Source organism: Oscarella lobularis, chromosome 20 (genome assembly GCF_947507565.1).
Source record: "Oscarella lobularis chromosome 20, ooOscLobu1.1, whole genome shotgun sequence".
Classification (NCBI taxonomy): domain Eukaryota; kingdom Metazoa; phylum Porifera; class Homoscleromorpha; order Homosclerophorida; family Oscarellidae; genus Oscarella; species Oscarella lobularis.
In genome coordinates this window covers 1,374,315-1,399,177 of record NC_089194.1, presented here as the reverse complement: position 1 = coordinate 1,399,177, position 24,863 = coordinate 1,374,315, and the positions used below count along the sequence as shown (strand labels likewise).

Genomic DNA, 24,863 nt, shown 5'->3' with positions numbered 1-24,863 from the left:
CATGAATCGTGAACTCCATCTATGTAAAAATTAGTATAATTATAGTTCACAGTTCAAAATCTTGTTTAGGTATGAAGCTGTGCGAAGAATCTGGTGGCAGTTGCAGATGGATGAAAGCCTTTGTGAAGAGAGAAAGACTATATAGAGTAGTTTATTTTACTTTAGAGTAGTTTCTTTGAGTAGGCACTAGTGGAGTAGTTAGTACTCACGCGTGTATGAAATAAAGATAGATATCAGCAGAAAGCCTTGTTGTTCTCTTCTTGACAAACTGGTACATACTCCTGGCTCACCTGACGACAGCTGAGCTGCGCCCACGTATATGACCGTTTTAAATTCCCGGATTAGACGACCACCGCCCCCATTTTCTCAAAATTGAAAAATGGGGGCGGTGGTCGTTTATTCCGGGCACTTATGACGCAACATCCGGGATATAAAAACCCGGATTAGACGACCACCGCCCCCATTTTCCAAGATTTGAAAAATGGGGGCGGTGGTCAACTAATCCGGGAACTTAGAACGGTTATATACGTGGGCGCAGCAGGGCGCAGCTGAGCTGTGAGTCAGGTGAGTCAGGTGTACCACTTTGTCAAGAAGAGAACAAGGCTTTCTGCTTAATATCTTTATTTCATACACACGTGAGCACAAACTATCAAAGAAACTACTCTCTATATAATAGTCTGTCTTTCATCCATGTGCGCTGATCCGAGCAGTTAGCTGACATCAGGTTGTTGCATTTGTCCAGCCTGCCTGCGATCTCAAGCAACTGAGTGGCTCCTGAAACTTGCCACCGCACAGCTTCATACCTAAACAAGATTTCGAACCGAGAACTATACGTATACAGTTCACAGTCATTTTGAACCGTGAACTATACTCTCAAATGAGACCGTGAACAATAATTCATGGATTTTCTCTCAAATGAGACCGTGAACAATAATTCACGGTTTTTCTCTCAAATGAGACCGTGAACTATAATTCATGGGTTTTCTCTCAAATGAGACCGTGAACTATAATTCACGGTTTTTCTCTCAAATGAGACCGTGAACTATATATAATTCATGGATTTTCTCTCAAATGAGACCGTGAACTATAATTCACGGTTTTTCTCTCAAATGAGACCGTGAACTATAATTCACGGTTTTTCTCTCAAATGAGACCGTGAACTATAATTCACGGTTTTTCTCTCAAATGAGACCGTGAACTATAATTCACGGTTTTTCTCTCAAATGAGACCGTGAACTATAATTCACGGTTTTTCTCTCAAATGAGACCGTGAACTATATAATTCACGGTTTTTCTCTCAAATGAGACTGTGAACTATAATTCACGGTTTTTCTCTCAAATGAGACCGTGAACTATAATTCTTTTTCTCTCAAATGAGACCGTGAACTATATAGTTCATGGTTTTGGAGCCATTTTCAACTGCGAACGAGATTTCAACTGTAAACTCTTCCGTGGACAAAGAAGAGGTTTGGCGTTACTCTAGTTTGCGGTTTTGCAATTTTCAACCATGAACTTAACAACTGAGATAACTAAGAACATCTCGTTCTACAACTGAGTAGGACATATGAAAAGGACTAACAACAGCTCTTATTAAGAAAAAGAAAAGGCATCCCCTAATACATTGTCTATTGAATGATGATAGGCATCATTCCATTGATTAATCGATTTTAGCTATTTGCATTTCAACGAGACCTATAATTGGAGACTTACCGTACCTCACTCTAAGCCGAACGTGCTTCCTATCCCTATGTGATCCGAGATCGCGAGGAGAGGCCCCCTTTTCGACATCGTGCTTCCTAGACGTTCTGAGCGGTCCTCGCCGTTCCTATGTGATCGTCCGGATGCAATCCGAAGCGCGCGAGACCGAATTCGCTCGAGAAGATCGTAAGGGGGCCCCTTTCGACATCGATCGCTTTTTCGCGTCATCCGAACGACGCGACGACATTGCTTCGTGAAGAAACGACTCCGCTCGCTCGCACAGCGACAACGAAAGCCTCGTTGACGCGCAACTCGTCGTCCTTCCGAACAAAGAAAATTCGAAGTTGACGCATGCGCCGTCGCTCAAGTCCCGTAAGTTTATATAATTTATCTATTCGTATTGTACCAAAAGTGTGCCTACGGGAATAGAGAGAGAGAGAAAGCCTACGATCTCTTTCATTGTCATTGTCATATGTCGTCAAATCTATGCCACTACAGTAGTAGTAGTACTCAAAGTACCCGGCTATCCCTTATTCTTTACAGTAGGAACGCTTCACCTTTCGATAGCACTTCTCGCACTCGATCCTGCAGCACCAAACGAACTTACAATTGCACTTCTCAATATCCGTCTCCTCGAACGTATCGTAGCCCCGCCCACAGCACAAGTGCGCGCATCCCTCGGTGCCCGACGACTCGGGATCGCAAAGTCGACCGTGAGTCCCGTGCGATCCGACCGACGAATCTTTGACGCAAAAGCGCGAATAATCGGTCGACTCCAAGTAGACGAGATCGAAATTCGACGGCGGCACGTGATTTCGTTCGGCGACTTCCAACGCGCCGCCGCCCGAATTCAATTTCATTTTCACCGAACCGTCGAACTTGTTTTCGACGACGGCGCCGATTTGGTGAAAATTTCGCGGCAATTCTTTCCAGCAGGACTTGATCGCGCAGGCGCCGCACAAACCATGGCAACGACAATTTCTCTTCGTCTCCCGTACGGCTATCTAAGGGGGAGAGGGAGTTTGAGGGGTTCCTGTTGGGGGCCCCCTCCCTCTAAAAGTCCTGGGGACTAATAAAACGATCGAGCGCACGCGCGCGGACGTCCCGCGAATCGAATCAAGCTGGTCTCCTAGTCTCGTTTTTCTAAAGCGATTCGTATCGCCTTTCAGGGGGCGTCAAAACCGCGCACGCGTTTACATAATCCGGTCGAATCCGGAACCGCGTCTCTTAGGGATCAGCGAGCACTTATAAACCACGCCCCAAACACACACACGGCGGCGAATTGAATGAATTTTTTTTCTTTTCTTACCTCGATTCCCGCCTTGATGTTGTGATCGTCCATGAGTCGGCGTTCCGGCGACGGACTCTTGACGTCGTCTCGAAGAAAGCGCGCCGACGATTCGCGACCTTGATCCAAATTGTCGCCGCATCCGCCCCAGTCCCAATCGTCGCCCGCCTCGTCGTCCTCGCGCCCGCAGCCGCATTGGGTGAGATCCTCGCGCAGGGCGCACTGGCGCGACACGGACCACGCGATCGCCGCTGACGTCACGGCGTAGGTGAAGGCCGATTCGCGAGTTCCTGTGTATGAAATCATCGTCACTCTCCGAAGCAATAGCGCTCGAATCGTGGGTGGCGGCGACGACGGGCGGAGGAGAATTTAGCGAATCATAGTTTCGAGCCCTAAGGGCTATTGACTCTTTTTGCGCGGGGCGCGCGTACACAAGCAAACGTTTCGATAATAAAGAAAGAAAGAATCGCGATATCTACATAGAGGAGAGAGAGAGAGAGACAGAGTGGGTCCCCAACCAAAAGAACGTCACTTATGCCGTATTATAATAAGGGTCGGATAAGAACCAGTGGTGGTTTGCTTGAAAAAATCCTCCCCCCGCCCGGACGCATACCTCTCGATAAGGCGGCGCGGAAGTGATCGCGTTCGCTCGACGTGCAATTCCAACGTCGCTTCTGGAATCGATACTCGCACTCGTCGAGCCCCTTCGTCGCGCCGTCGACGATGAGACCGACGATGTCGTCGTTCCATCGGCACCACTCGCGCTGGGCGTCGGTCATAGGCGACACGCAATCGACTCTCTGCTTCAATTGCTTCGATCCGAGCGAGAGAAAGAAGGGCAGTCTGAAAACGTAGACAACGTTGTAGCGTAGGTGGACTTGTGTACATCACATAAGGGGGGAGGGGAGGGGGGAATCCTTACTCGTATTCGTTGCCGACTACGTTTTGGATTTGGATGGCTAGAAGAGCCGCTAGGAGGAGAATCGTTCGCGTCGGCGACGACATCGACGGTGGCGGCGACGGTTGTGTTTTGCGCGTGTGCGACGCGTCGAATTTATGAATGGTTCGAAGAGGAAATGAGGCGCGCGGTAACGAGCTGATGCGCGACAAACAAGGAGGCGTGGGATAAGGAGGGGGAAAATCGCCAGCGGGGTTAAGATTGTGACAAGACAGAATAGAGCCAACTATCGTCACTAGGCGACCCGTGTTTGGGGGAGTCGTTAGGAGATGCGAGTGCGCGTCGATCTGGTGCGGTTCGCGCTTGGAGGGAGAGAGCGCGAGGTCCAGATGGTCTAATTCGGTTAGAAAAGGGGAGGGTTCGACGGTGATGGTGATTGATGCGGGCAAGGGCAGTATACGGGGGAGGGGGAGAGAAAACTGGTAACACCTACGCTGGAGGGACGAAGGAGGGTGCGAGCTATTACTGTGAATGGGGCGCTGATTGATTGATTCGTCGGGGGGGAAATGGGGTCGCGTACTGTACCGCGAAGCGCTTACCTCAGACGAGGATGTCGAGCTGTTTTCGGTCGGAGAACTGCGTCGCGCTAAAAGTCTTCGTTTTGGACCCTTTACAAGAGAAACAAATGCCCATAATGCTAAATGCATACGTAATGCTAAGCGGGTAATTGCGGAATGTCGTCAATTGGGTGTCGATGTATTATTTTAACTACAACATGTAAAGTAGAGTACGTCACAGGAAATGTATGCTCCAAAAGAAAGGACAGTGGGAGAACGAAAAAGCCGCGTGCTTACCTGAGTCGCTGAATGTGCTGTCCTTTTGACCACAGAGTGCCCAAGGAGGGGGCTCCTTTACCAATTCTTTTATTTTTGATCAATAGGACAAGTACAAAAAAATGAATAAATAAAAATATTTAATTAATTTATTAACTAGTCTTCCTCTCTTCGCTTCTTTTTGATCAACATCAGCATCAGCAAAATAACAAAAACAAAGTGGCACAAATCATCATCTTCTTTTTCCTCTTCCACGTTGTGACAACCCAAAAACAAATGCACCAACAAAAGAAACAACATATATGTGACTTCTTTGAGAGAGAGAGAGAGAGCGCGCACGTAAGAGCAAAAGAAAAGAATTTGCATGTACATAATATACATCTATATATACGTGCAAAAGAGAGAGAAATTCAAACAAAAGACACTAAACCTCCAAACCTCGCCGCCACCGCCGCTCACGTTTCCCTGACGACAATAATCAATAGATGTTCCTCCTTCGACGGCTCGGAAGGAAGACTCGAAGCGACGCGACACAAATGCTGCTGACTGAAAATACACGGCGGAAAAATATACATGACGCCGTTCGTCGGCTTTCCGTCGTTCTGAGCCGGCCCCGACAACATGACGACACCGGCCGCTTCGCGCTGTTTCAAATAGACAATGAGATTCTTGAGGGGAATCGCTTTGGAGCCGTCGCCGCTCGCGAGCGGAAGTTTCGACGCCACAGGCAAAGCGAGCAACATGCAATGCCCACTCGGACCGGCGCTATTCACCTTGCGATTCACCTGGGAGGGTAAGGGAGATCCGGAAAGAGAGGGAGGCGTCTAACATTTTTCCCCCTCGCTTTTTATCTCGTTTATTTTTACCTCTTCCAGTTTCGACTGTTCGAGACGGAGTCGCTGTTGGACGGAGAACGACGTGTTGGCGATCGTCTGACCTTGACCGCCTCGAAGGAGCGTGTCGGCCAAGCCGGGATCGCCGGCAATCAAGTGCATCCTGACAGACACAGAATTCGTTTTTATCATCAACGTACCTCGCCACGCAACGGCAAAACGCTTCGATAGATCGGCCAACGTTTCCACTTTGGCGGCGGCGGCGGACGACGACGTTGCCGTAGCAACGGACGTAGAGATATCTTCGCCTTTGTTGTCTTCCCTTTCCCTTTCCCTATCGTCGTCTTTTTTCGATTTCCCATCGATTCGCGTTTCTCTTTCCCTTTCCCTTTCCCTTTCCCTTTCCCCGCCGCGCTTCTTCGTCGTCGTCGAACTCCTCCTCTCCATCTTCCGTATAGGCGATCGCGAACGAGATCGCCGCGGTTTTCGTTTCTCCTCCAACGAAATCCTCTCCCCACCACCACCACCACCACCTATTCTTGAAGAAGAAGAAGAAGAAAAACGATCTCTACGATAACCACGTTCGTCGTCGACGACGTCGTGACGATGATAGCGATAATCGGAACTCTCCTGATGTTGAGAATAAGATCTCTGCCTCGCTCCCATCTTCGAGTTGTCGCGATAACCTTCCTCCATCGACAGATGCCTCGTCTTTTTGGACACGTCGTCGCTGCTGACGGAGGAATAACCGCCGCGTTTCCGTAGCAACGTCGTACGACAGTCGTCCGGATCGTTGCCATAGGAATTGACGAGACGACGCGACGACGACGACGACGACGACGGGCGCGGATAAGGTCTCACGCCGTCGTCATAGAGACGCGATCCATTCGAACGCGAAACGGGCGGCGGCGGCGGCGGCGGCGGCGGCGGCGGAGAAAATCGCTGATAATGATGACGTCGATGATGTTCCGCGGAACCCGATCTCACGCCGACGCCACTCAATTGATTTTCGTCGGCGAAATCGACGTGAAGCGGTTGCCCGCCCATTCGAAAGCCCTTCATGTCGTTCAACGCCGCGTTGGCGCCGTCGAAACTGTCGTACTTGATGTAGGCGCAGTGATCGTTGGGTAGATACTCGATGCGAGATATCGCACCGAAACGATCGAATTCCTGTTCGAGCTCGACGGAGGTGATCCAACGAGCCAAGTTTCCCACCCATAGGCACGTGCTCGGCGAACCGCGTCCGTAGCCGATGCGCATGCGAGATCGTCCCATGTGGTAACCCTATGGCGACCATTTAGATAGAACCCGGTTGAGTGGTACAACGAATAGTCAAGATCTTGTATGAGAATCTTAGGCTATTCTACGTAAGGGTTGGACGCTACGTAGTACTAAAGAATTAAACAATGACGGTTTAAAGTATTGGAATTGTCTCTGACTGTCCTAGTCTTGCATTTAAAAAATCACTAAAAGGAGGCATATTTATCTATGCATCCTTTCCTATACCCAATACACTGATAAGACAAAGAGGTTTCCAACAGAGGTTCCTCTAATCGCTAATTATTTATTGACTACGAGAACTTGAGAGGGGGTATCATATTCAATAAGACAAAGAGGTTCCTAACTTGAACTCAAAAACAACAGAGGTTCCTCTAATCACTAATTATCTATTGGCATTTATTAACTATGAGAAAGGGGTGGGTGGGGTATATCTTTGTAGGAAACAACCTATCTCTACTAGACCTTGACTATTCTATTGCTTCCGAGTGACCACGTGTACAGTACATATACATACTACCTCTCTCTCTCTCACCTGCATGGCATCCTTCGCCTTCATCGCCGAATCGAGGGTCGTAAATTTGACAAAAGCATACGTCGCCTTCGTCGATCCCACGCCGCGCTTGACGTCAATACCCTCGATGCGTCCATAATCCAAGAACAACTCCTTCAACTCCGACTCGCTGACGTTGCGCTGAAGACTTCCAACAAACAACGTTCGAGACGGCGACTGACTGTCGAACGCCTTCGAACTTCTGACGTCATAATCGCGTCTATCGTCGTCCTCGTCGTCGTCGTCATGACAACGACGTTGGCTAGCATCGAACGCGATTTTCATCGAATACTCGAATAGGGAACGATTCTGTTCGGATTTGATTGCGTTTCGCGCGCTCTCTTCCGCGTCGAAATCGATGACGAGCTCGCGCTGGGAGCCGCGACCGCTTAGGAATACGTCGATTCGACCGTATTTCTTGAAGCGATGAAAGGCGGCGTCCTTGAGCGAACGATCGTCGATGTCCGGCGCCGTGTTCGATATTCGAAGGGAGCGGAGACGCGACGGGGCCCCCGACGAGTGGGCGCGCGTCGTCGCGTCGTTGTTCGGTCTCTTGCGCGGTCGCGCTTCGACCGTGCGCGTTTGTTTCGGCGCGTCGCGACGATACGGCCAGGCGTCGGGACTTTGGAAGCGTTCTGGGCTCTCGAGCGCGTCGTATTGCGGCGAGTGCTGTCGCTTGCGATGTCGCGGCGACGTTCGAACGCTTGTCCGCTTCATGGCGACGACGATTGGCACGATGCGCCTGGATTTACGCTTCGAAAACGGACGCCATTACTGGATGGGAGGAGAGTAGGGCGCGCACGCTAACCGCGGGACGCCCACACGCGCGTCTAAAATCAATACAAGACAAAGTTAATTAAATAAACAGAAATAAAACGGCCATTTGTTCTTTCAACTGCAACGTTTATCTCTGTGCTTCTGACGATCTATTCGCCTAGCTTTGGCCAACATTGCATTATGATGACGCTAGATATAAAATTAATCATTTACGTAATTAATAATTAATTATTAGAACACCTGTTGCCTTCTATCTTGTCTCGACACACCAGACGAAGCCGAAAGTACTGGAGGACCTAATTGAAATATCTCTCTCATGATGTCATTCTCTTTCAGGTGAGCATTGATGCCAAAACCGAGAACGTCTTTGAGAGCAAAGAACTGACGCCGTCTAAAAAAGAATTATATCAGGGTTCTGCCGAGAATTTTTTCAGTGTGGGAAGAAGGTCTGGAAAATTGTCCAAGACACTTTTATGAATCGTCTAAGGCAAAATTGTCTTGGACCATTTTCAAAACTGTCTTGGACCATATTTAAAACCATTTTAAAAATTGTCTTGAACGTTCGAACGGGAAGAAGGCAAAGGCATACGGAGAAGGCAAAGGCATAGGGAGAAGGCAAAAGGCATAGGGAAAAGGCAAAAGGCATAGGGAGAAGGCAAAAGGGAATAGGGAGAAGGCAAAAGGCATAGGAGAAGGAAAAGGGAATAGGGAGAAGGCAAAAGGGAATAGGGAGAAGGCAAAAGGCATAGGGAGAAGGCAAAAGGCATAGGGAGAAGGCAAAAGGCATAGGGAGAAAGCAAAAGGGAATAGGGTGAAGGCAAAAGGCATAGGGAGAAGGCAAAAGGCATAGGGAGAAGGCAAAAGGGAATAGGGAGAAGGCAAAAGGCATAGGGAGAAGGCAAAAGGCATAGGAGAAGGAAAAGGGAATAGGGAGAAGGCAAAAGGCATAGGGAGAAGGCAAAAGGCATAGGGAGAAGGCAAAAGGGAATAGGGAGAAGGCAAAAGGCATAGGAGAAGGAAAAGGGAATAGGGAGAAGGCAAAAGGCATAGGGAGAAGGCAAAAGGCAAAAGGGAGAAGGCAAAAGGCAAAGGGAGAAGGCAAAAGGAAAAAGGGAGAAGGCAAAAGGAAAAAGGGAGAAGGCAAAAGGCATAGGAGAAGGCAAAGGGAATAGGGAGAAGGCAAAAGGCATAGGGAGAAGGCAAAAGGCATAGGGAGAAGGCAAAAGGGAATAGGGAGAAGGCAAAAGGCATAGGGAGAAGGCAAAAGGCATAGGGAGAAGGCAAAAGGGAATAGGGAGAAGGCAAAAGGCATAGGGAGAAGGCAAAAGGCATAGGGAGAAGGCAAAAGGCATAGGGAGAAGGCAAAAGGCATAGGGAGAAGGCAAAAGGCAAAGGGAGAAGGCAAAAGGCATAGGGAGAAGGCAAAAGGCAAAGGGAGAAGGCAAAAGGAAAAAGGGAGAAGGCAAAAGGCAAAGGGAGAAGGCAAAAGGCAAAAGGGAGAAGGCAAAAGGAAAAAGGGAGAAGGCAAAAGGCAAAGGGAGAAGGCAAAAGGCATAGGGAGAAGGCAAAAGGCATAGGAGAAGGAAAAGGGAATAGGGAGAAGGCAAAAGGCATAGGGAGAAGGCAAAAGGCATAGGGAAAAGGCATAGGGAGAAGGCAAAAGGCATAGGGAGAAGGCAAAAGGCATAGGGAGAAGGGAAAAGGCATAGGAGAAGGCAAAAGGCATAGGGAGAAGGGAAAAGGCATAGGAGAAGGCAAAGGGAATAGGAGAAGGCAAAAGGCATGGGGAGAAGGCAAAAGGCATAGGGAAAAGGCATAGGGAGAAGGCAAACGGCATAACGTTTTAGTAGTGTATGGGTCGGCGATAGGCGAGTGAGGGTCGGGGCCGACCCATGCCGACCCACGTGGGCAGAACCCTGTTATATGTAAATAAGTTAAAAGACCGTCTAGTGCTCACCGCGCCCACGAATCGATTTCCAGCGTTTCCAGCCCAAATTTATGACTCTCATAAATCGATTCCCCCTCCTCAATCGTTCTCAAAACATCGCGAAAAGAGGATCTCTGCTGCTTCCGATCCTTTTTCGATCGATGTCTGAAGCAGAATAAATAATAAATAAATAAATAAAATAACCCCTTCGTCCTCACTTGCTTCCGTCCGTTGCCAACTGTTGCAACGTCTCCATCATGTCCTCTTCGACCGTTTCGCTCACAAACTCTTCCTCCTCGTCCTCGTCGCTTTCCCGTATTCTTTCGTACAGCATCGCGAGGCATTCGCCTGCGACAATTCGCAACGCCACGTCGGCCGACATCAGCAGCTTTACCATCATCGGAAAAAGTCTAATAAGAAAATAAATAATATATAACATGCACGTATTGGGGGGGGGGTAGGTCTACCTCTTTATTTTGTCTTTGTATGAGGGAACGATCGATAGCAATAAGCACCACGTCGATATTGCTTCGACTAGAATCTCTGGCTGGGTTTTCGTTGCGAGGACTTTCTCCATCAATTCCATGACCTCGGAGACGACCTTAGTACACAAGAAAGAAGTGAACTTTTTCGCGCGTGTAGACTTCTTCTATATATAGAACAAACCCTCATGTCGTCGACGCTAATAAAAGTTATCAATCCCAATGCGTTTGCGCACTAAAACGAGAAGAGAAGGTCCAAAAATTTATTAATGATTTAATTAATAAGTACCGATGCTCTCATTTGCGACTGAAGCGCTCCGTCTTGCACCATGGCAACCAAGAGCGATTTTATAGTCGAGAATAGAGACTCCACTTCCGGCCCGCTGCCAAGTTGAATGCAGAGCAACGCTGAGACGATCGCAGACAGCACAACATCTCCATGACGACCTAAAAAATAAACATATATATTATATATGAACGCAAAATCTCGAGACCTTTCTTCAAACATTTCTCCAACGCGTCGACAAACGTTTCCTTACTGGTGAAAAAATTCAAATTTAATTAATTAATTAATTAATTTAATTCTCTCTATACCGCGTTTGTAGAGATTCGGAAAGACATTTTTTCGCTAGAATCTTTTTCAGTGCCAACAAAGCCGATTCTCGAATTCTGGCACTAGAGAATTTCCCCTCACGTGAGATCGAGAAGAAGGATACACTACACTACACTATGTGCCCTTACTTCTTATTCGAAAGGTTTTCCACGTGTTCGACCAGTGCCGTTTCGAGTTCGTCACCGTCGTCGATTTCGACGCCGTCGCTCGGCTTCGAATCGAGTTCGTCTTCGGCTACGTCGCCTTTTTTAAAAAAAATCGATTTCGGCGTCGATATCGTTCGGTTTTTTCGACTTACATAGCGTCTCTGAGATGGAGCTGCTTACGCTGGCCACTTCGTCTTCGTCTCCGTTTGCGTGAGACGATTTTTCAGCCGATATTCGGCTTCCTAAAAGGCGGAGGCGTAACACGAGGACTATTTTCGCCCCATTTTGAATTCTGTACCCTTTTTTCGTTTCGGAGGCATCGACTAGATGACGTGGATCGACAAGAAAGGAAGAGAAAGGCGCGGAGACGAGGAGATTCCGCCGATTCGCATACGGGTGATGATCGGATTAGGGCCGCGTGATTATTGACAAAATCGAGACTGAAATAAAACGAACAAAAGAGCGAGAGAAGTGATGCGATACTCACGAAACCTCTAAAGCTTAATGATACCAAAAAAAGACAAAAGCTGCAGCCGTGCACGAAAATTCATCGTCGTAAATTCAAACCCAATCTTACGCGTCGCTCGGCAAACTTCCGTGTTTGCCCGAACGATGAAAATGAACCATTTTCCACGCGTTCTTCTCGTCTTTCCGATAAACGCGCGTCTCTTCGCACCGATACGAATGAGGGGTACCGTTCCTACGACGACACGAGACACTCTATAGTCTCAACTTCCTTTATAAGGGAAAAACTCGCCAACCTGTCAACGTAATGAGTGACGCGAGAGTAGGCAATGCACGCTCCCCTATCGCCCAACGAGTGCACTTTCGGCGAAAGGATGTCGGTGTGAAGTTTCGCCGGCGGTTTCACTTAATTAATTATTGATAATTTGCTGCGAAATGCGTGGGCCCAACTTACCGCTGTCAAAATAGAACTTGTGAACGTCCATGCCCGAAACGAGATGACCGCACGTTTCCGGTTCGAAGCAGGACATGCCCGGATCGACAAGTTTTCTATGATTGAATTATAATTAAATCTAATTAGGAAATGGAGGCTGACTTGTACGACGCGAAATCGCCTTTGGATATAGCGCTCAATAGCTGCCTTGTGACGTCGAAAATCTCCTTAAAAATTCCGTCCTGGTGAGATCCTAATACGTGCATATTAATTATTTATTAGGAATTATTTTTTTAATTAAGACCTGAGGTTGGATTGGAGGGAGAATGCGATGATGACGGCGAATCAGGCATACCGTTATCCTAAAGAGGCAGAGAGAAAGTCAAGACGTTTCTCTAAACAATAGAAGACCCCTTTGGGAGGTAAAAGTCCCTTATTCTCTATCGTAGATAAAGCAGAGAGGGAACACAGTCGTTTTTACTTCACTGTCTCTTACTGGCGTTGACGCTGCCGTCTCTTTCGTCGGCGTACTCGCTTCCTTAGCGCCCTCCAACAATTTCTGAGCTAAAAAAACGAAAAAGGAAACGATTGGACGCCGACCAAACGAAGAAATGAACAAACAGCCCCCAAAATACTTATTCATTAAATCAATATCGTTAGCAGCGCGATTAGCATTATACCTGAAACGTGAGACGGAAGGGTAAAGCTGTTTAGACGTTTAGCAGCAAGCGTGGTTATAATAGCCCCCTAAGAAAGAAAAAATACCGTAATCCGAGTCATCACCTCCGTTCTCCTTATTATTCTCGTCCTCTCGAGAAAGAAGCAGACCCCCAGAGAATCGTCTCGAAGCGATAGCGGCGTTCACGATTCCCTAAGATTCACGGAACCCCCACACACCCCCATCGTAGAAAATAATTTCGAAAAGCGCGCCGCGGTCTCGCCTTACTCCCCCTGCCCTCCTTACCTTCAACTTTCGACGCGCGTTGAATTTCTTCAAACCGTCGATCGTACTCTGACGATGCATCGTCGAGGCGACCCTATCTCGATGCTAAATCATCAAGAATTAATTTATAAATAAATAAATTAATTATTATAGAATCTATACTCTGATCCACGGATTACTCAGCGCCTCGCCCGACGTCATTCTCTTGAGAGGGTTCAAGCAGAGAAGCGACCTGATGAGACCCTGAAAAAAATCAATAACAAATTAAATATATATATGAATTGTTTTCTACTTTCGCTTCGTCGGTGACCGAGTCCCATTCGGGAGACGGAAACTGAAACACGATATATATTATACGTTTATTTAATCGCGTCAATATTTTTCGTTACGTCGTATTGAGCCGCTTTAATCTGCGCGTAGAGTTTCTGCTGGTCTTCGTCCCAAAAGGGCGGATAGCCAACGAGAAGTATATAAAGGATAACGCCTAAGGGAAAAGAAGACGTTGGCCTAATAATGTTAATTGGCATCATGTAATGAATAATACCGCAAGCCCACATGTCCACCGGTTTGCCATACGGTTCCTTTCTCAAAACCTCCGGCGACAAATAGCCGGGAGTCCCAGCAAATCCTTATACAAAACACAGGAACAATACATAAGAAGAAGAAAAGATACATAGATTATTATTATTATTATGCACTCATATGTACTGGCCCAGAGACAATACATAAGAAAAGATACATAGATCTTCTATCATTAGAATCATAACAAACGTGGGTAAAGGGTAAAAGTTCATACTGACTAGATAAAGGGTACTCCATATGCACTGGCCCAGAGACAATACATAAATGAGAAGACAAATATATTTAAATATGATAAGGTAAGTCTTTCATGGGTACCTCTATAATTATTATTATGAGAGTACTCGCAGATGTTTTATGTACTCGTCCTACCATGCCAAGCGAATTTGGCAGCGTCATCAACGGCCAGACCAAAGTCGGCCAATTTCACGATGGCTCCCTTTTTCTTGCTGGCAAGGAGCAAATTCTCGGGCTACACGTCCACGTGAATAAGAAAAAAAATTGCCCTATTGATACTCACTTTTAAATCGCGATGGACGACGTTGAGCGAATGGCAATAATTCACGCTTTCGAAAATTTGCTGAATGCAATGGCTATTTTCGCGAACGAAGAGAATTAATTAAAAAAATAAATTCCAATTCGCACGCGTCACCTGGCGTCGGCTTCGCTGTAGTATTCCCTGGCGACGATATCCTCAAATAATTCACCACCAGTCACCCTGGAGGGGGGGAGAGGGAAAGATTCCAATGGAAAACACTCGACAGTCCTCGAGAAGAAACGTACAAATCGAATATGAAATAGTGAACGGTGTCGTCGGTGATCGTCTCGTGAAGCCGAACTTAATAGAAAAGATAAAGAAGACCCTCGATATAAGAAATGACATAGCATAAACAAGCAATTAACCAGTAGTACATTATGTAGTCTAAAAATCCTCGACATAGTTATAGAGAAATGCCTCTCCCCTCCCCACCCTACATGCCTAATCTCTCACACTAAGCCATTATAACGCTCGGCTAATTAGAGCCAATAAGGAAACCATACGGTCGTATCACGAAGAACATATGAAAACAAAGGAGAAATTACTCGCCTCCTCTACATCTCCATCTTTGACGTATATGAATTGATGATGTAAAAATATCCCCCCTTCCCACGCACAAGGATCTTCGTCCACGCCCACGCCCCCCCCTCCCTCCCTCCCTCTTCTAACCACGTACCAATATTCGGATGCTGTAGAAGACGACAGATTCGCGCTTCGCGATCCAATTTGGCGAGATCTGAAGTCGACGTAGCGCGCGTCAACAAAAAAAAAAAGTTCGCCTTTTTCTTACCTCGCGCCGTCAGTCGACGCGTGTTTATTATTTTCGCCGCGCATTGCTCCTTCGTTTCGAGACTGACGCAGCGCTTTACGACGCTGAACGCACCCCTGGCGAGCGAGAGAGACAAAAGCCGCATACGGGACACTCGGAACTGGAACCGTGGTTTTCGACGAAAAGCGCGATGCACGTCGCGAAAAAACGAGTCGCATCGAACAGGAATAACGTATTTTTCGCAAAAGAATCGCGCGATTTTCCGCCGAGAGGCGAAGGAACGCGTTTATCGCGCGACGCTCGCGTTCGAGTCGGATTTTCTGCTACGTCGGCGTCCGACGTGCTCTCTTACTTGCCGATCTCTTCCTTGAGCTCGTATTTGGAGTGAAATTTATTCGACTTGTCCATTGAGTGGCTCGTCCGAAGTCGTCGTTGATATCACTCCTTAGCCGGATGTTCAAGTGTTCACGTGACTCGAAAACATGTGTATTCACTAAATAAATTCTTATAAGCACTGGGAGCAAATGGACTAGCCGTTATTTATAATAATAAGAATAGGTAAGTACAGTTAGGAGTTTATGAGATCCTTTGTCCTCTTGTCGGCCTCCCTCACTCTCACGTCATTCATTTCCGCCTAAGAAACGCGTAAACATTTAGAAATAAAATACGTCATTGCTGTATGAGACTTTTTGATTCATTATATCAATCTGGTCGTTCTGCTTCATCAGCTCGTTTCCCATGTCGATGGCAATTCCTTTCAAATTGCCAACAATTGCGTCTACTTGACCTAAGTTTTCGTCCATCTCGTCCTCGCGATCGTCGCCCAAGACCCTTTAATTAAGACCCCAAAGAGGATTACGTCACAAGAAAACTAGACAGTCTCTCCGTATTTTACTTCTTGATGTAGCCAGAACGAGCTCCTTGAGAGCCAATCGTCGTAGCGGCTCCTTCGTAGAAAAAAAAAAGAATACGAGCGTATCGTCATGTATCCAAGCCTTCTTGTTCCCTTACCTGGCTCAGTGACAACGACCCCGTCTCGTTCGTCCCACGTCTGCTTATACTCATCCGTCTTCTCTATATTTCGTTTCCTTTGAGAAAAGAATAATAATAATAATAATGATACCCATCGAGACTTCCTAATATTATGTTTTCCTATAACCTATTCCACGGGCAGACGCAGAGTCCGCAACACTTTTCCATTTCCGTTAGATTCTTTTCCGCCGACTTCATGTCGGCATTGATCTGATCCAGCCCCTCGTTTATACGATCCAGTTGCTCTAACGAAAACATTTTTGTAATAACAAATCAATATGAAGAAAGTCAGTCAGCTTAGGGAATGTGCTTTTGCTTAATCAGTCATGCTTATAAATATTGTTATTACAAAGGCTCCCAGGCGACGACGTAGCTGAGACTTTACCTACCTCCTTGATCGTACAATTTGTCCAAAGTCTTTCCGCCGACCGTTTCTGTCTAAATATAGAGACGCCAGATGTCAATGCTGCTAGAATACTTATCCAGGAAGTGACGTCATCGTAGACGACGCTTCCCTTAGCCGATCGTCCCCGAATACGGTAGCGATCGATTTCTCGGCTCCGCTCACCTCCACGGCCATCGTAAGCATTCGTCTCGTGCTCTCCAACGACTAGACGAGATCGTAGACGCGATTTACGAGGCGGGATCGCGCGCGCTGGTGGTCGCTTAGTACCTCGTCGGTTATTCGATCCGCTTTTGCTGCCATTTCAGCTAGTTCGGCGCGCATTTGCTCTTCGTTGAGCTCCATCGCGTCGTTGTCGACTCTGGCTCAAGCAGTGAAGCCCTGAAACGCGCGTGCGTATGGGAGATTTAAATACCACACGTGATGTGATAGATACAGTACATGTACCCACGAGCAGCTGGAGCAGCTAGCCTCTAATTGAATATTATAGCGGTTAATTAAACCGTTCAGAAACACATACAGTAAATAACGGATGCAAAGAGACAAGTCTTTTCAGGCGAAATCTGTCGAAACTGAAACGAAGCAGCTAGACGCGGTCCTGCGTTGAGTGTTTGGCTGCCAGCTCGATCCGCGCGTCTAGAGACAGTAGCTTCCACGAAACTAACTTTCCACGTACGTCACTTCCAAGAATGCAATTTTTTTGAATCGTGAAGTCTGGTTAGATGCACGTGAGACTTCACGTGATAGCCACCGGCTTTGTGAACAGGAAAAGACCTACTGTAAGTAAACAATTTCTCTCTCTCAAGTCCCACACTGCTATATTACTAAATCTAGGAGAAATGATTTCGCGAAAGGTGCCTGTACCCGAGGGCTACATGGGCCGCATAATAGGAAAAGGAGCGAGGGGACTACAGAGTCTCAAAGAAGAGACTGGAGCACAAGTTAGCACAAAGAAAGGTATCAGAGACGCCGTTTTTGTGCAAGGATCAGAAAAGCAAGTGAAGAAGGCAGAGTTCGAAATCATTAGAAAGATTGTACGTATCTACTATCAAAGTTTATCCAAATTCAAAGTGACTGACGACTCATCCTAGGTAATAGAAAAAATTAATCGAGAATCAGGGGTTCATAAAGAAATCAGAGAAACTGCTATTGCTGCTCAACATGCTTCCGGATTGAAGTTAGTCAAACAGGAGACTGAGGAGAGCAAGGCGTGCTTCAGACTCAACGCAGGACCTGGAGTAAATTTTTTTGCTTATCAGGCAGTGCTACAGATACGAGATAATGTCCTTTTTTAGAGCCCTCCCTCAGGACTTGGCAAATTGCAGCAATCGGCGTCAAGACTGCTTACGACTCGAAGATCCGGAGCTACAGACGTCTGGTTTCACTTGGGACAACTAAAAATATTGGACCCTCGTTCAGGTCTAAAATCAATCAAATCAAATAACCTCTCATGCTTCAATCTTATTTACTATAGGATTTGACGGCTCGATCTTTTCAGAACAGAAAGCCATTCTATATCTAAAGCCCGAGCCATCGTCCAAGACATTCGTTTGGCCGAACCGTTTCGACAGCTTCGTGGAAGAGGACACGTTCACGTCCATACAAGCCCACCTGGAGCATAAGGACGACGTGAAAAAGGGGCTATCGTTCATTCGTCACGACGTGCAAGTCTACACCCCATCATACGGAGAGAGACGCTTTCGCACGTGGGAGCACCTCGACGGCGACCGACTCGAGGGCAAGACGACGCTGGGAATGTACACGGGAAACGAAGTCGTCATCGGGTCGGGGATGGAGAAAGTGGGCGAGAACAAAGGCATTCTATTCACGAGGTTGACTAATCAAATGAGAGGCGACATCCTACTACCTGATCTTCCACTTGACTGCAGGCTAATGATACAGACAGGTACTGTTTAATTAAAAGGTCATTGCAGCTAACGGAAGGTCTCTTAGAGTCTCGCGCATCTGCGTCAGAGAGCGATCAGCAAGAGACAGCGACACTGAAAGACGTTTTCAGTGGTACAGATGTCGACGAAATGGAGATGCGACTACCGCCATTTCCTCGTGGTTATACGGTTCATTTTCAGCGATCGAGCGAACGAACGTGCTACAATTATGGACACTTTTCAGTCGTCCTTTCTAAAGACCGCGAGATACAAAGTCACAGTGGCGGCACTCCAGAAGAAAAGCCAAAGGTACACGAAACGCGTGTACTGTACTCAACTATATAATTAACTAACCTTTATTGATAGTACGACATTCGCGTTCGAAACCTGCAACTCGAGGCTCTATTTCACACAAAAGATACGCCTCCTCCGGAAGAGAAAAGCCTTGGAGATATGATAGGCGAAACTGTCGATTTCGTGAAAACGCTGATCAGAGACTCTTTCACCTGAGCCAGTGAGGCACAATCAAGAAGACTCCTTTTTGCCGTTTGTCCTTGCATATGTGGTACTTTACGTAATCAAAAAATATACCTCCTTGGCCACGCCTTCGAAACTACTGTACTCATGGAGAAAGAGATGCTACTGGAAAATAAACGCTATCGTTTTGCTTTGAGAGGGTTGAAAACGAGAGAACGATGCGTGGTTTTGGTGGTAAGAACGATGGAACGGAGATTCCAACGGGTTCGGAACTGTCTTCAGCTTTTGCCACTTTCTCCCTAGGCCTACCTCGTCTTGCGCAGCCAAGGCAAAGAGATTACCGCGCTCAGAGTTCCGTGCTTCGTCGTCGACTGCAAATTCGTCTTCTTTTGCGAGGACAGAGGCGTGAAGACACTGGAATCAAAAGCCAGGATCTCTTGACAGGTCACACAGAGCAAGTTTACTATTCCGAGACTCCGACATGACAAAAAGCGACACAATCTAAAAAGATTAGACCCGACACAGCAAACCCAAGAAGTGAAACAGATAAAAGACAAGAGACAACTAATACATTCCCTTACATATTCCAAGAGCTTCAGCCAGAGAGGACTGGGGACTTTAACTTCAACTTGCGGAGCAGAATATTTTAATCTGCGAAATTTCCTGCAGTTCGGCAAGTAGAGTGTCAGATATTTCCTTCGCTTTAAAAACCGTCTCGGTAATAAGAGTGTCCAAATTCTATTTAATTAATTAATAAAACTCATTAGAGTGACGAAGTACTATACGTCGAGAAGACTTACCTGCTTTATTGCCGCCAAGCTTTCGAGAAGATTAACAGCCGAATTGTAGTGAGTATCCCCGGGAGAAATAGTCTCGTACGGCGCCTTTAGAGCATTAAAGACTTCATTGATATATTGGGTGAGCGTCAAGCCCGTCTCGGCCTTCACGTCCTCGCCGTAAGCCTGTACGATAGCCTTGACCGTTCGGACGTTCTCGGAAACAACTTCGTCCTTGAAAGTTCGATTCCACTCCGAATAGCCTTAATTAAAAAAATAAATAAAGCGAGTGAGTTTCTAACATTGATGTACCATTGCCAACTTCGACAACCAATTCCTTGTTAATCGTCTCTTCCGTCATGTTATTGCTAAACGCTACCGAGTCTGCTGCCGTAAGAAACGAGGGCGCGGTCGTAACGTTCGGCAAATTTTTCGCCTCTTCGACGAGGTCTGATTGATTTCGCTCTGCCGCTTCAAAATCGCTGAACTCTTGTCGAGCCTGTGCGACGCTTGCGGCTGCCTCTGCTTCTTGCATACTCACGTTAGTATAGCCCTCAGTGAGAACTTGGACTTCGTTCGTGTAATTGCCAACGGTATTTTTCCACTCTCCGTAGACGGCCTCCATAGCGAGAGGTATTTCGAGAATGAATTGTTTGATTTCACCAAAATGTGCGCACTTTTCAGCGGGAGTAGCTACACGACAGAAAATAATTAACATTAATCAGTGGTTGAACTGAAAAAATAACAAGGGACTGTCTAATTATAAGTCGCCTCAAAACGTTATCGGGAGGAAAGATAGTCAATGGGAGAAGGGTCTGGGAGATGACTATAGCAGCTCGCTTTGCTTACCGAGTTCTTTCTTCAAATCACTGAGATGTAAAAGTTGTGTTTGACTTGAAGTTGCCGGCGCTGGTGTGACAGTGGAAGGACGAACAAACTGTTGAACACGGTTATGCAAGTCAGCCAGGTCCGATTCGATGTGCGTCTTCTCGGCTTGCAACTCGTCGGCCAAAGCTCGCTTCCTCACGAGGAACTCGGTTTTTTCGTACACCTCTTCCGGTTCCGGGAATTCGCGTCTGGGTCGGTATTCGGCTACGGAGCCCGGTTTATAGACGTACATTTCGGGCATGTAGTGTCGACGACTGTACTCGGGCATGTGTCGACGAAGAGCCTCGTCGACTTCTCGCTTACGTCGTCCCGTGATGCCGGGGAAAATAGCATCGGCCAAATCGGACGCCATGCTTTGGACGCTTGGCAATCGCAGGTAAAAACTCATCGTGATGTCGGCTTTTCGCAGGAACGAAACGACGAGCGTGCCGGAAAACTTTCCGGGTTTAACGATTCCAATTACGATGTCGAATTCGATTTTCTTAATGTTAATGAGTCCGCCGAGACCGAGATTTACAATGAATTTCGCCGCCTCGGCTGCAATGCGCACGGTCCACTTGACGCCCTCCAAAACTCCCTTGGCAACGTCGAGCGTCCATCGACTGTTATCGACGATTTTCTCCGCGAGCCATAGGGCAGCGTACGCAATGCCGCGAAGCGCCTTGCAACCCACGTTGTACGCCTCGCATATGATGTCGGGAGCACGCCAACAGCAATGATTCCACCCCGGACAGCCGATACATCGTCCCCACCAACGGCGGCAGCACGAATTCCACGACGGGCAACCCATGCAAACTGAGAAAGAAAAAAGATAAATAAGCATTAGTCTGTACAAAGTTTCTGTAAGGCGTTACCTGAGCGACAAGTTCGAAGTCGACAGAGACGGTTCACGTTATTTCGTTTGTCTCGAAGAGTTCTGACCGCCGCGTCGAATTTTGAATTGGCGGCGTCGACTTTTCGTTGAGCTCTGTCTATTGCGTCCGTCGCCGCTTTCGCAGCTCTGTCTATCGTAGCGCAGACTTGTCTCGCCAGCTCTTCCATCCACGCGGTCGATAGGAGTCCGTACACGCGAAACGACGCGTCCTGAAGGGATCCGTACGAAGCGTAGATCTTCAGCAGGGCGTCGAACAAGAAAAATCTCGTTCGAATAAAGAAGAGAAACTGCGTGTTCGTTATTTGAAGAAAGATCTCTGCTTCGATCATTCCGAAGAACAAGCTCACGTATCCCGCCGCCGTGACGTTGACTTTCGGCGGCGAAGCGGTGACGTCGGCGACGAGAAGGGGACCGACCGACGACTCGGCTTTCGATTTGTACAGTTTCAAAACGCCGCCCCCTATAGTGAGCGGATCCATGCGAATGTCAACTTTGATGCCACGTGGAAGGCCTATGTTGATATAGGCCTTGAGTCGCCAGCCGAGAATGTCGATCGTCCCGTTCAGAACGAAGCCTTGAGGTATGACAATACCCGAGGGAATAAGTTCGCGCGCTTCTAGAGCAAACGATACTTCGAGTCCATTGGGAAGACCGCTGTTGGCTAGACACTGGGGCAACGTCAAGTCGATGTTAAACGCTTCGAGTACGGAACCGATTGTCAATTTATTGACCGATCCGTAGAAATAATTACGACGCGGCATCGTCGGATCGATGCCGAGATAGACTTTGGCGATGATTTCGCGTCCGCTGTCGAGTTGTCCCACGCGCACTTCGCCGCCCAATTCGATACCGGGCACCGGGACGCCGGGTTTGAGGGTAATCGATATGATGCCGTTGCCGAAGGCGAGAAAATCGATGCCGAACGCTCGCTTCCATATGCCGGTCATTGTCATGCCGAGTTCGAGACCCTGAATGCCGGCTCGGACCCATCCGGTGAAGGAGAGTGGCGGATCGCTGAGCGTCAGAGTGGCGCGTATACCGACGTACGTCTCAGTACCGATTGCGAATTCGAGCGCCGCTTCGCTGAGAACGAGACCGGCGCCCAATTCGATGTTGTTGACGCCGGCCGAGAAGCTAAATTGACGAAGCGACGTAATCGTCGCGGCGATTTGCATACTCGCACTGCTGCCGAGTGCTCCCTTGGCAAACTCGCAGAACGAGTCTCCGAGACAGTCGGCTGGGAACGAAAAAACGGCGACGATGGAGAGACCGCGTCGTAGAGGAATTTTGCTCAGAGCTTCGCCTTCGAGCACGACGTCTTCCATCGTACGCGACGATATCATGAAGGCGACTTTCATCGATCGATCGAGGAGACTTAGCGCTTTGACGTTGACGCCCGTCAACTGTTGTATGAGATCGGCGATTCCCGTGTTGGCGAACTCGAAGCCGACGGCGAGTGCCGCCTTGCCCGTCGTCTTGCTCACGACGGCGTTGAGAGTCACTCCCGACCAGCCGTTGATCTCCGGGGTACCGGAGAATTGGCATTGGAAACCCGATGCACCGGTGCCGATTGGAATTTTGAATGTCGGATCTAATATGGCGAAATCCAACATCGATGCCGCTTGGAGTACGGACTGAAGTTCTGCCGGTAGGAAGTCGGCGTCGAATTTACTAATGATGCCCTGAACGCTTATTTCGTCTCCTTTACCGGTTAGGAGAAATCCTTTCGCTTTGACAAGTTCGTTATTCTGACCGGGAAGTCGTGGAGGTAGGGGAGCCGGTTCGATTCCAATGGGAAACTCGGACGAACCGAATTCCCAAAAGCCGCCCGCCTTGAAGACGATCGTACGCGGTTTGGAGAACGTCACGTTGATGTAGAGCGACGGATCGATGATGCGCGCGAATCCCGGCACGACTTCGACGGCTTGATTGATTTTGAATTCGACGGCAATGCACTTGGGCTTCGTCGATATCGAAAAGCCGAATAGCTGAATATTGAGAAGACTTTGAACGAGGTCCGATATTCCCGGTGGAAGTGTGAGTTCGTCGAGCGAAAAATTCGGAATGACGGCGCTGAGAATGTTGCCCAACGTAAGCGCGCTACCCGGATCGGCGATCGTCAACTTGAGTCCGCTGGGGCCGATGTGAACGACGAAAATGACGGCTGCTTGATTTGGTATGATGGGCAATGCAATCGCAAACGTGAGTCCTTTGTAGACTGGCCTCGCTTGTGCGAGGATACCGTCCAAGACTTCGGGGAGAAGGTCCGGTACTAAGTCTCGTGTCGAGATGATGACGCCCGTTTCCGGTACGGTGAGCGTTCCGAGGAACGGAACGTCGCTTATGTCGTAGCCGGACAGTTTTTGAACGAGATTGGCGAGCGAGAAATCGGGAAAGTTAATTGCAATCGTCACGGCGAGGCCCCCTTCTTGATATTCTCTTTGGATGTAGCGCGTAAAAATGACATGACAACGAAAGCTACCCCACCCTTGTATAGTCGGATCACCGGATAGCCCGATGGCAAAACCGTCGCTGCCGTAGACGCCGATGAAACGCGCATTCTCGATGCTAAACGAATCGAGTCCAGAATTCTTGAGAGGCGTGGCGAATTCGTCCGGAAGTAGCTTAGCACCTAAATACTCGATAAACGTGCCGACGGGAAGACCGGTAGTGGGCGCGCCGCGAAAATAATACGTCGAGCCGACGCGACTGAATTTGAATTCGAGACTGATGCTACCCATTTGCCAGACGCCCGCTATCGCGAACTCGCTCACTTGAAGTCGATCGGCAAGCGAATTCGCTTCGGGATTGAGTTCGAGGCAAACGAGCACGGTGACGTCGGACAGAGTCATGAAGTCCGATATGAGAGGCATCGACGGTAGTTCTTGCGTGCCGAGACACCACGTGTTGTCTGCCATGTTCAGCGTGAAATTGTCGACGGGAAAATTGAACGGATTGTCGAGATTCGCCTCGTCGATGCCGAGCGTCGCCGCGACGGACGGGAGCATGAGTTTGAGAAAGTCGAGCACGCGAAAGACGCTCGGCGGCGTCACCTTGCCGACGAGCGAGTCGCCCATCATGTAGATGGTGAGACCGGTTTCGTTCATTGTGCCCATGCTGTTGCCGTACTTGTTGATCATTTGATCAAAAACGCCGGGATCGCCGAGGAAGTAAGCGGAGCCGGCGTTCGACATGAGAACAAAAACGAGAGCGGCGAGAGGCGTCGTCATGTTTAGGCGATGGCGTTGCGACCCGCTCTGAGTGGAAGTGCCGCGCGGAGTTGGGTCTTATAGAGGCAAAAGAGCGTCGTGGGCTAAACGGGTTATTTCGGTTTAGGGAGGATCCCGATTTTGGCCACACGGCCAGACTAACATCGACTTCGAATGCCCGCGGAATGCTTTTGAAAGAGCCGACTGGCGTCAATTCCCACGCACAGAGAAATTTCTTAAAAGGCGTTTTAGAAATGAGATCATC

The 24,863-nt window shown here is 48.1% G+C and overlaps 7 protein-coding genes and 1 long non-coding RNA gene across 9 annotated transcripts in view; 2 read left to right on the top strand and 6 right to left on the bottom strand.

The window, feature by feature from the left end:
* Positions 1-243, top strand: part of LOC136199303 (uncharacterized) — a 740-nt gene extending 497 nt beyond the window's left edge. Inside the window, exon 2 of the long non-coding RNA XR_010673024.1 lies at positions 70-243. This is a non-coding gene — a long non-coding RNA (uncharacterized lncRNA). The remainder of the gene's footprint in view (positions 1-69) is intronic.
* Positions 244-2,071: 1,828 nt separating this feature from the next.
* Positions 2,072-4,243, bottom strand: LOC136199180 (protein Wnt-5a-like). Its single transcript, XM_065989334.1, has 4 exons — positions 3,909-4,243; positions 3,600-3,829; positions 3,008-3,276; positions 2,072-2,702 (listed from the first exon to the last, which is right to left on the bottom strand). The coding sequence occupies exons 1-4, from the start codon at positions 3,989-3,991 to the stop codon at positions 2,229-2,231; spliced, it is 1,056 nt and encodes a 351-aa protein (XP_065845406.1). The 5' UTR covers positions 3,992-4,243; the 3' UTR covers positions 2,072-2,228.
* A 764-nt stretch (positions 4,244-5,007) lies between these two features.
* On the bottom strand, positions 5,008-8,177 carry LOC136199175 (RNA-binding protein 15-like). The gene is made up of 3 exons (XM_065989328.1): positions 7,364-8,177; positions 5,584-6,834; positions 5,008-5,502 (listed from the first exon to the last, which is right to left on the bottom strand). The coding sequence occupies exons 1-3, from the start codon at positions 8,096-8,098 to the stop codon at positions 5,173-5,175; spliced, it is 2,316 nt and encodes a 771-aa protein (XP_065845400.1). The 5' UTR covers positions 8,099-8,177; the 3' UTR covers positions 5,008-5,172.
* A 29-nt stretch (positions 8,178-8,206) lies between these two features.
* LOC136199179 (interferon-related developmental regulator 2-like) lies at positions 8,207-11,739 on the bottom strand. The gene is made up of 12 exons (XM_065989333.1): positions 11,625-11,739; positions 11,479-11,568; positions 11,309-11,423; positions 11,162-11,242; positions 11,062-11,105; positions 10,857-11,014; positions 10,752-10,802; positions 10,553-10,686; positions 10,304-10,495; positions 10,116-10,250; positions 8,399-8,549; positions 8,207-8,347 (listed from the first exon to the last, which is right to left on the bottom strand). Exons 1-12 carry the CDS (start codon positions 11,644-11,646, stop codon positions 8,273-8,275), a joined length of 1,248 nt encoding a protein of 415 aa, XP_065845405.1. The 5' UTR covers positions 11,647-11,739; the 3' UTR covers positions 8,207-8,272.
* A 9-nt stretch (positions 11,740-11,748) lies between these two features.
* LOC136199177 (calcium/calmodulin-dependent protein kinase type II subunit alpha-like) lies at positions 11,749-15,535 on the bottom strand. Of its 2 annotated transcripts, none has more exons than XM_065989329.1 (19): positions 15,406-15,535; positions 15,075-15,169; positions 14,961-15,020; positions 14,530-14,584; positions 14,399-14,464; positions 14,267-14,339; positions 14,119-14,218; positions 13,712-13,795; positions 13,557-13,651; positions 13,460-13,501; positions 13,330-13,410; positions 13,189-13,272; positions 13,008-13,095; positions 12,721-12,788; positions 12,529-12,586; positions 12,387-12,477; positions 12,246-12,340; positions 12,088-12,196; positions 11,749-12,026 (listed from the first exon to the last, which is right to left on the bottom strand). In XM_065989329.1, the coding sequence occupies exons 1-19, from the start codon at positions 15,459-15,461 to the stop codon at positions 11,900-11,902; spliced, it is 1,527 nt and encodes a 508-aa protein (XP_065845401.1). In that variant the 5' UTR covers positions 15,462-15,535; the 3' UTR covers positions 11,749-11,899. The 2 variants fall into 2 exon arrangements, with proteins under 2 accessions (XP_065845401.1, XP_065845402.1); XM_065989330.1 differs by lacking the exon at positions 13,008-13,095 and adding an exon at positions 12,905-12,971 and having other exon boundaries at positions 15,406-15,519.
* Positions 15,524-16,894, bottom strand: LOC136199181 (synaptosomal-associated protein 25-like). The gene is made up of 8 exons (XM_065989335.1): positions 16,759-16,894; positions 16,654-16,695; positions 16,475-16,523; positions 16,213-16,330; positions 16,065-16,141; positions 15,949-16,000; positions 15,740-15,884; positions 15,524-15,687 (listed from the first exon to the last, which is right to left on the bottom strand). The coding sequence occupies exons 1-8, from the start codon at positions 16,831-16,833 to the stop codon at positions 15,622-15,624; spliced, it is 624 nt and encodes a 207-aa protein (XP_065845407.1). The 5' UTR covers positions 16,834-16,894; the 3' UTR covers positions 15,524-15,621.
* LOC136199178 (uncharacterized) lies at positions 16,697-18,987 on the top strand. Its single transcript, XM_065989331.1, has 8 exons — positions 16,697-17,160; positions 17,211-17,267; positions 17,323-17,522; positions 17,580-17,726; positions 17,784-17,907; positions 17,963-18,394; positions 18,442-18,683; positions 18,741-18,987. The coding sequence occupies exons 3-8, from the start codon at positions 17,328-17,330 to the stop codon at positions 18,882-18,884; spliced, it is 1,284 nt and encodes a 427-aa protein (XP_065845403.1). The 5' UTR covers positions 16,697-17,160; positions 17,211-17,267; positions 17,323-17,327; the 3' UTR covers positions 18,885-18,987.
* A 309-nt stretch (positions 18,988-19,296) lies between these two features.
* LOC136199173 (uncharacterized) lies at positions 19,297-24,843 on the bottom strand. Its single transcript, XM_065989326.1, has 6 exons — positions 24,762-24,843; positions 21,370-24,702; positions 20,477-21,310; positions 19,940-20,320; positions 19,652-19,890; positions 19,297-19,589 (listed from the first exon to the last, which is right to left on the bottom strand). Exons 2-6 carry the CDS (start codon positions 24,617-24,619, stop codon positions 19,476-19,478), a joined length of 4,818 nt encoding a protein of 1,605 aa, XP_065845398.1. The 5' UTR covers positions 24,620-24,702; positions 24,762-24,843; the 3' UTR covers positions 19,297-19,475.
* Between the last annotated feature and the right edge of the window lie 20 nt (positions 24,844-24,863).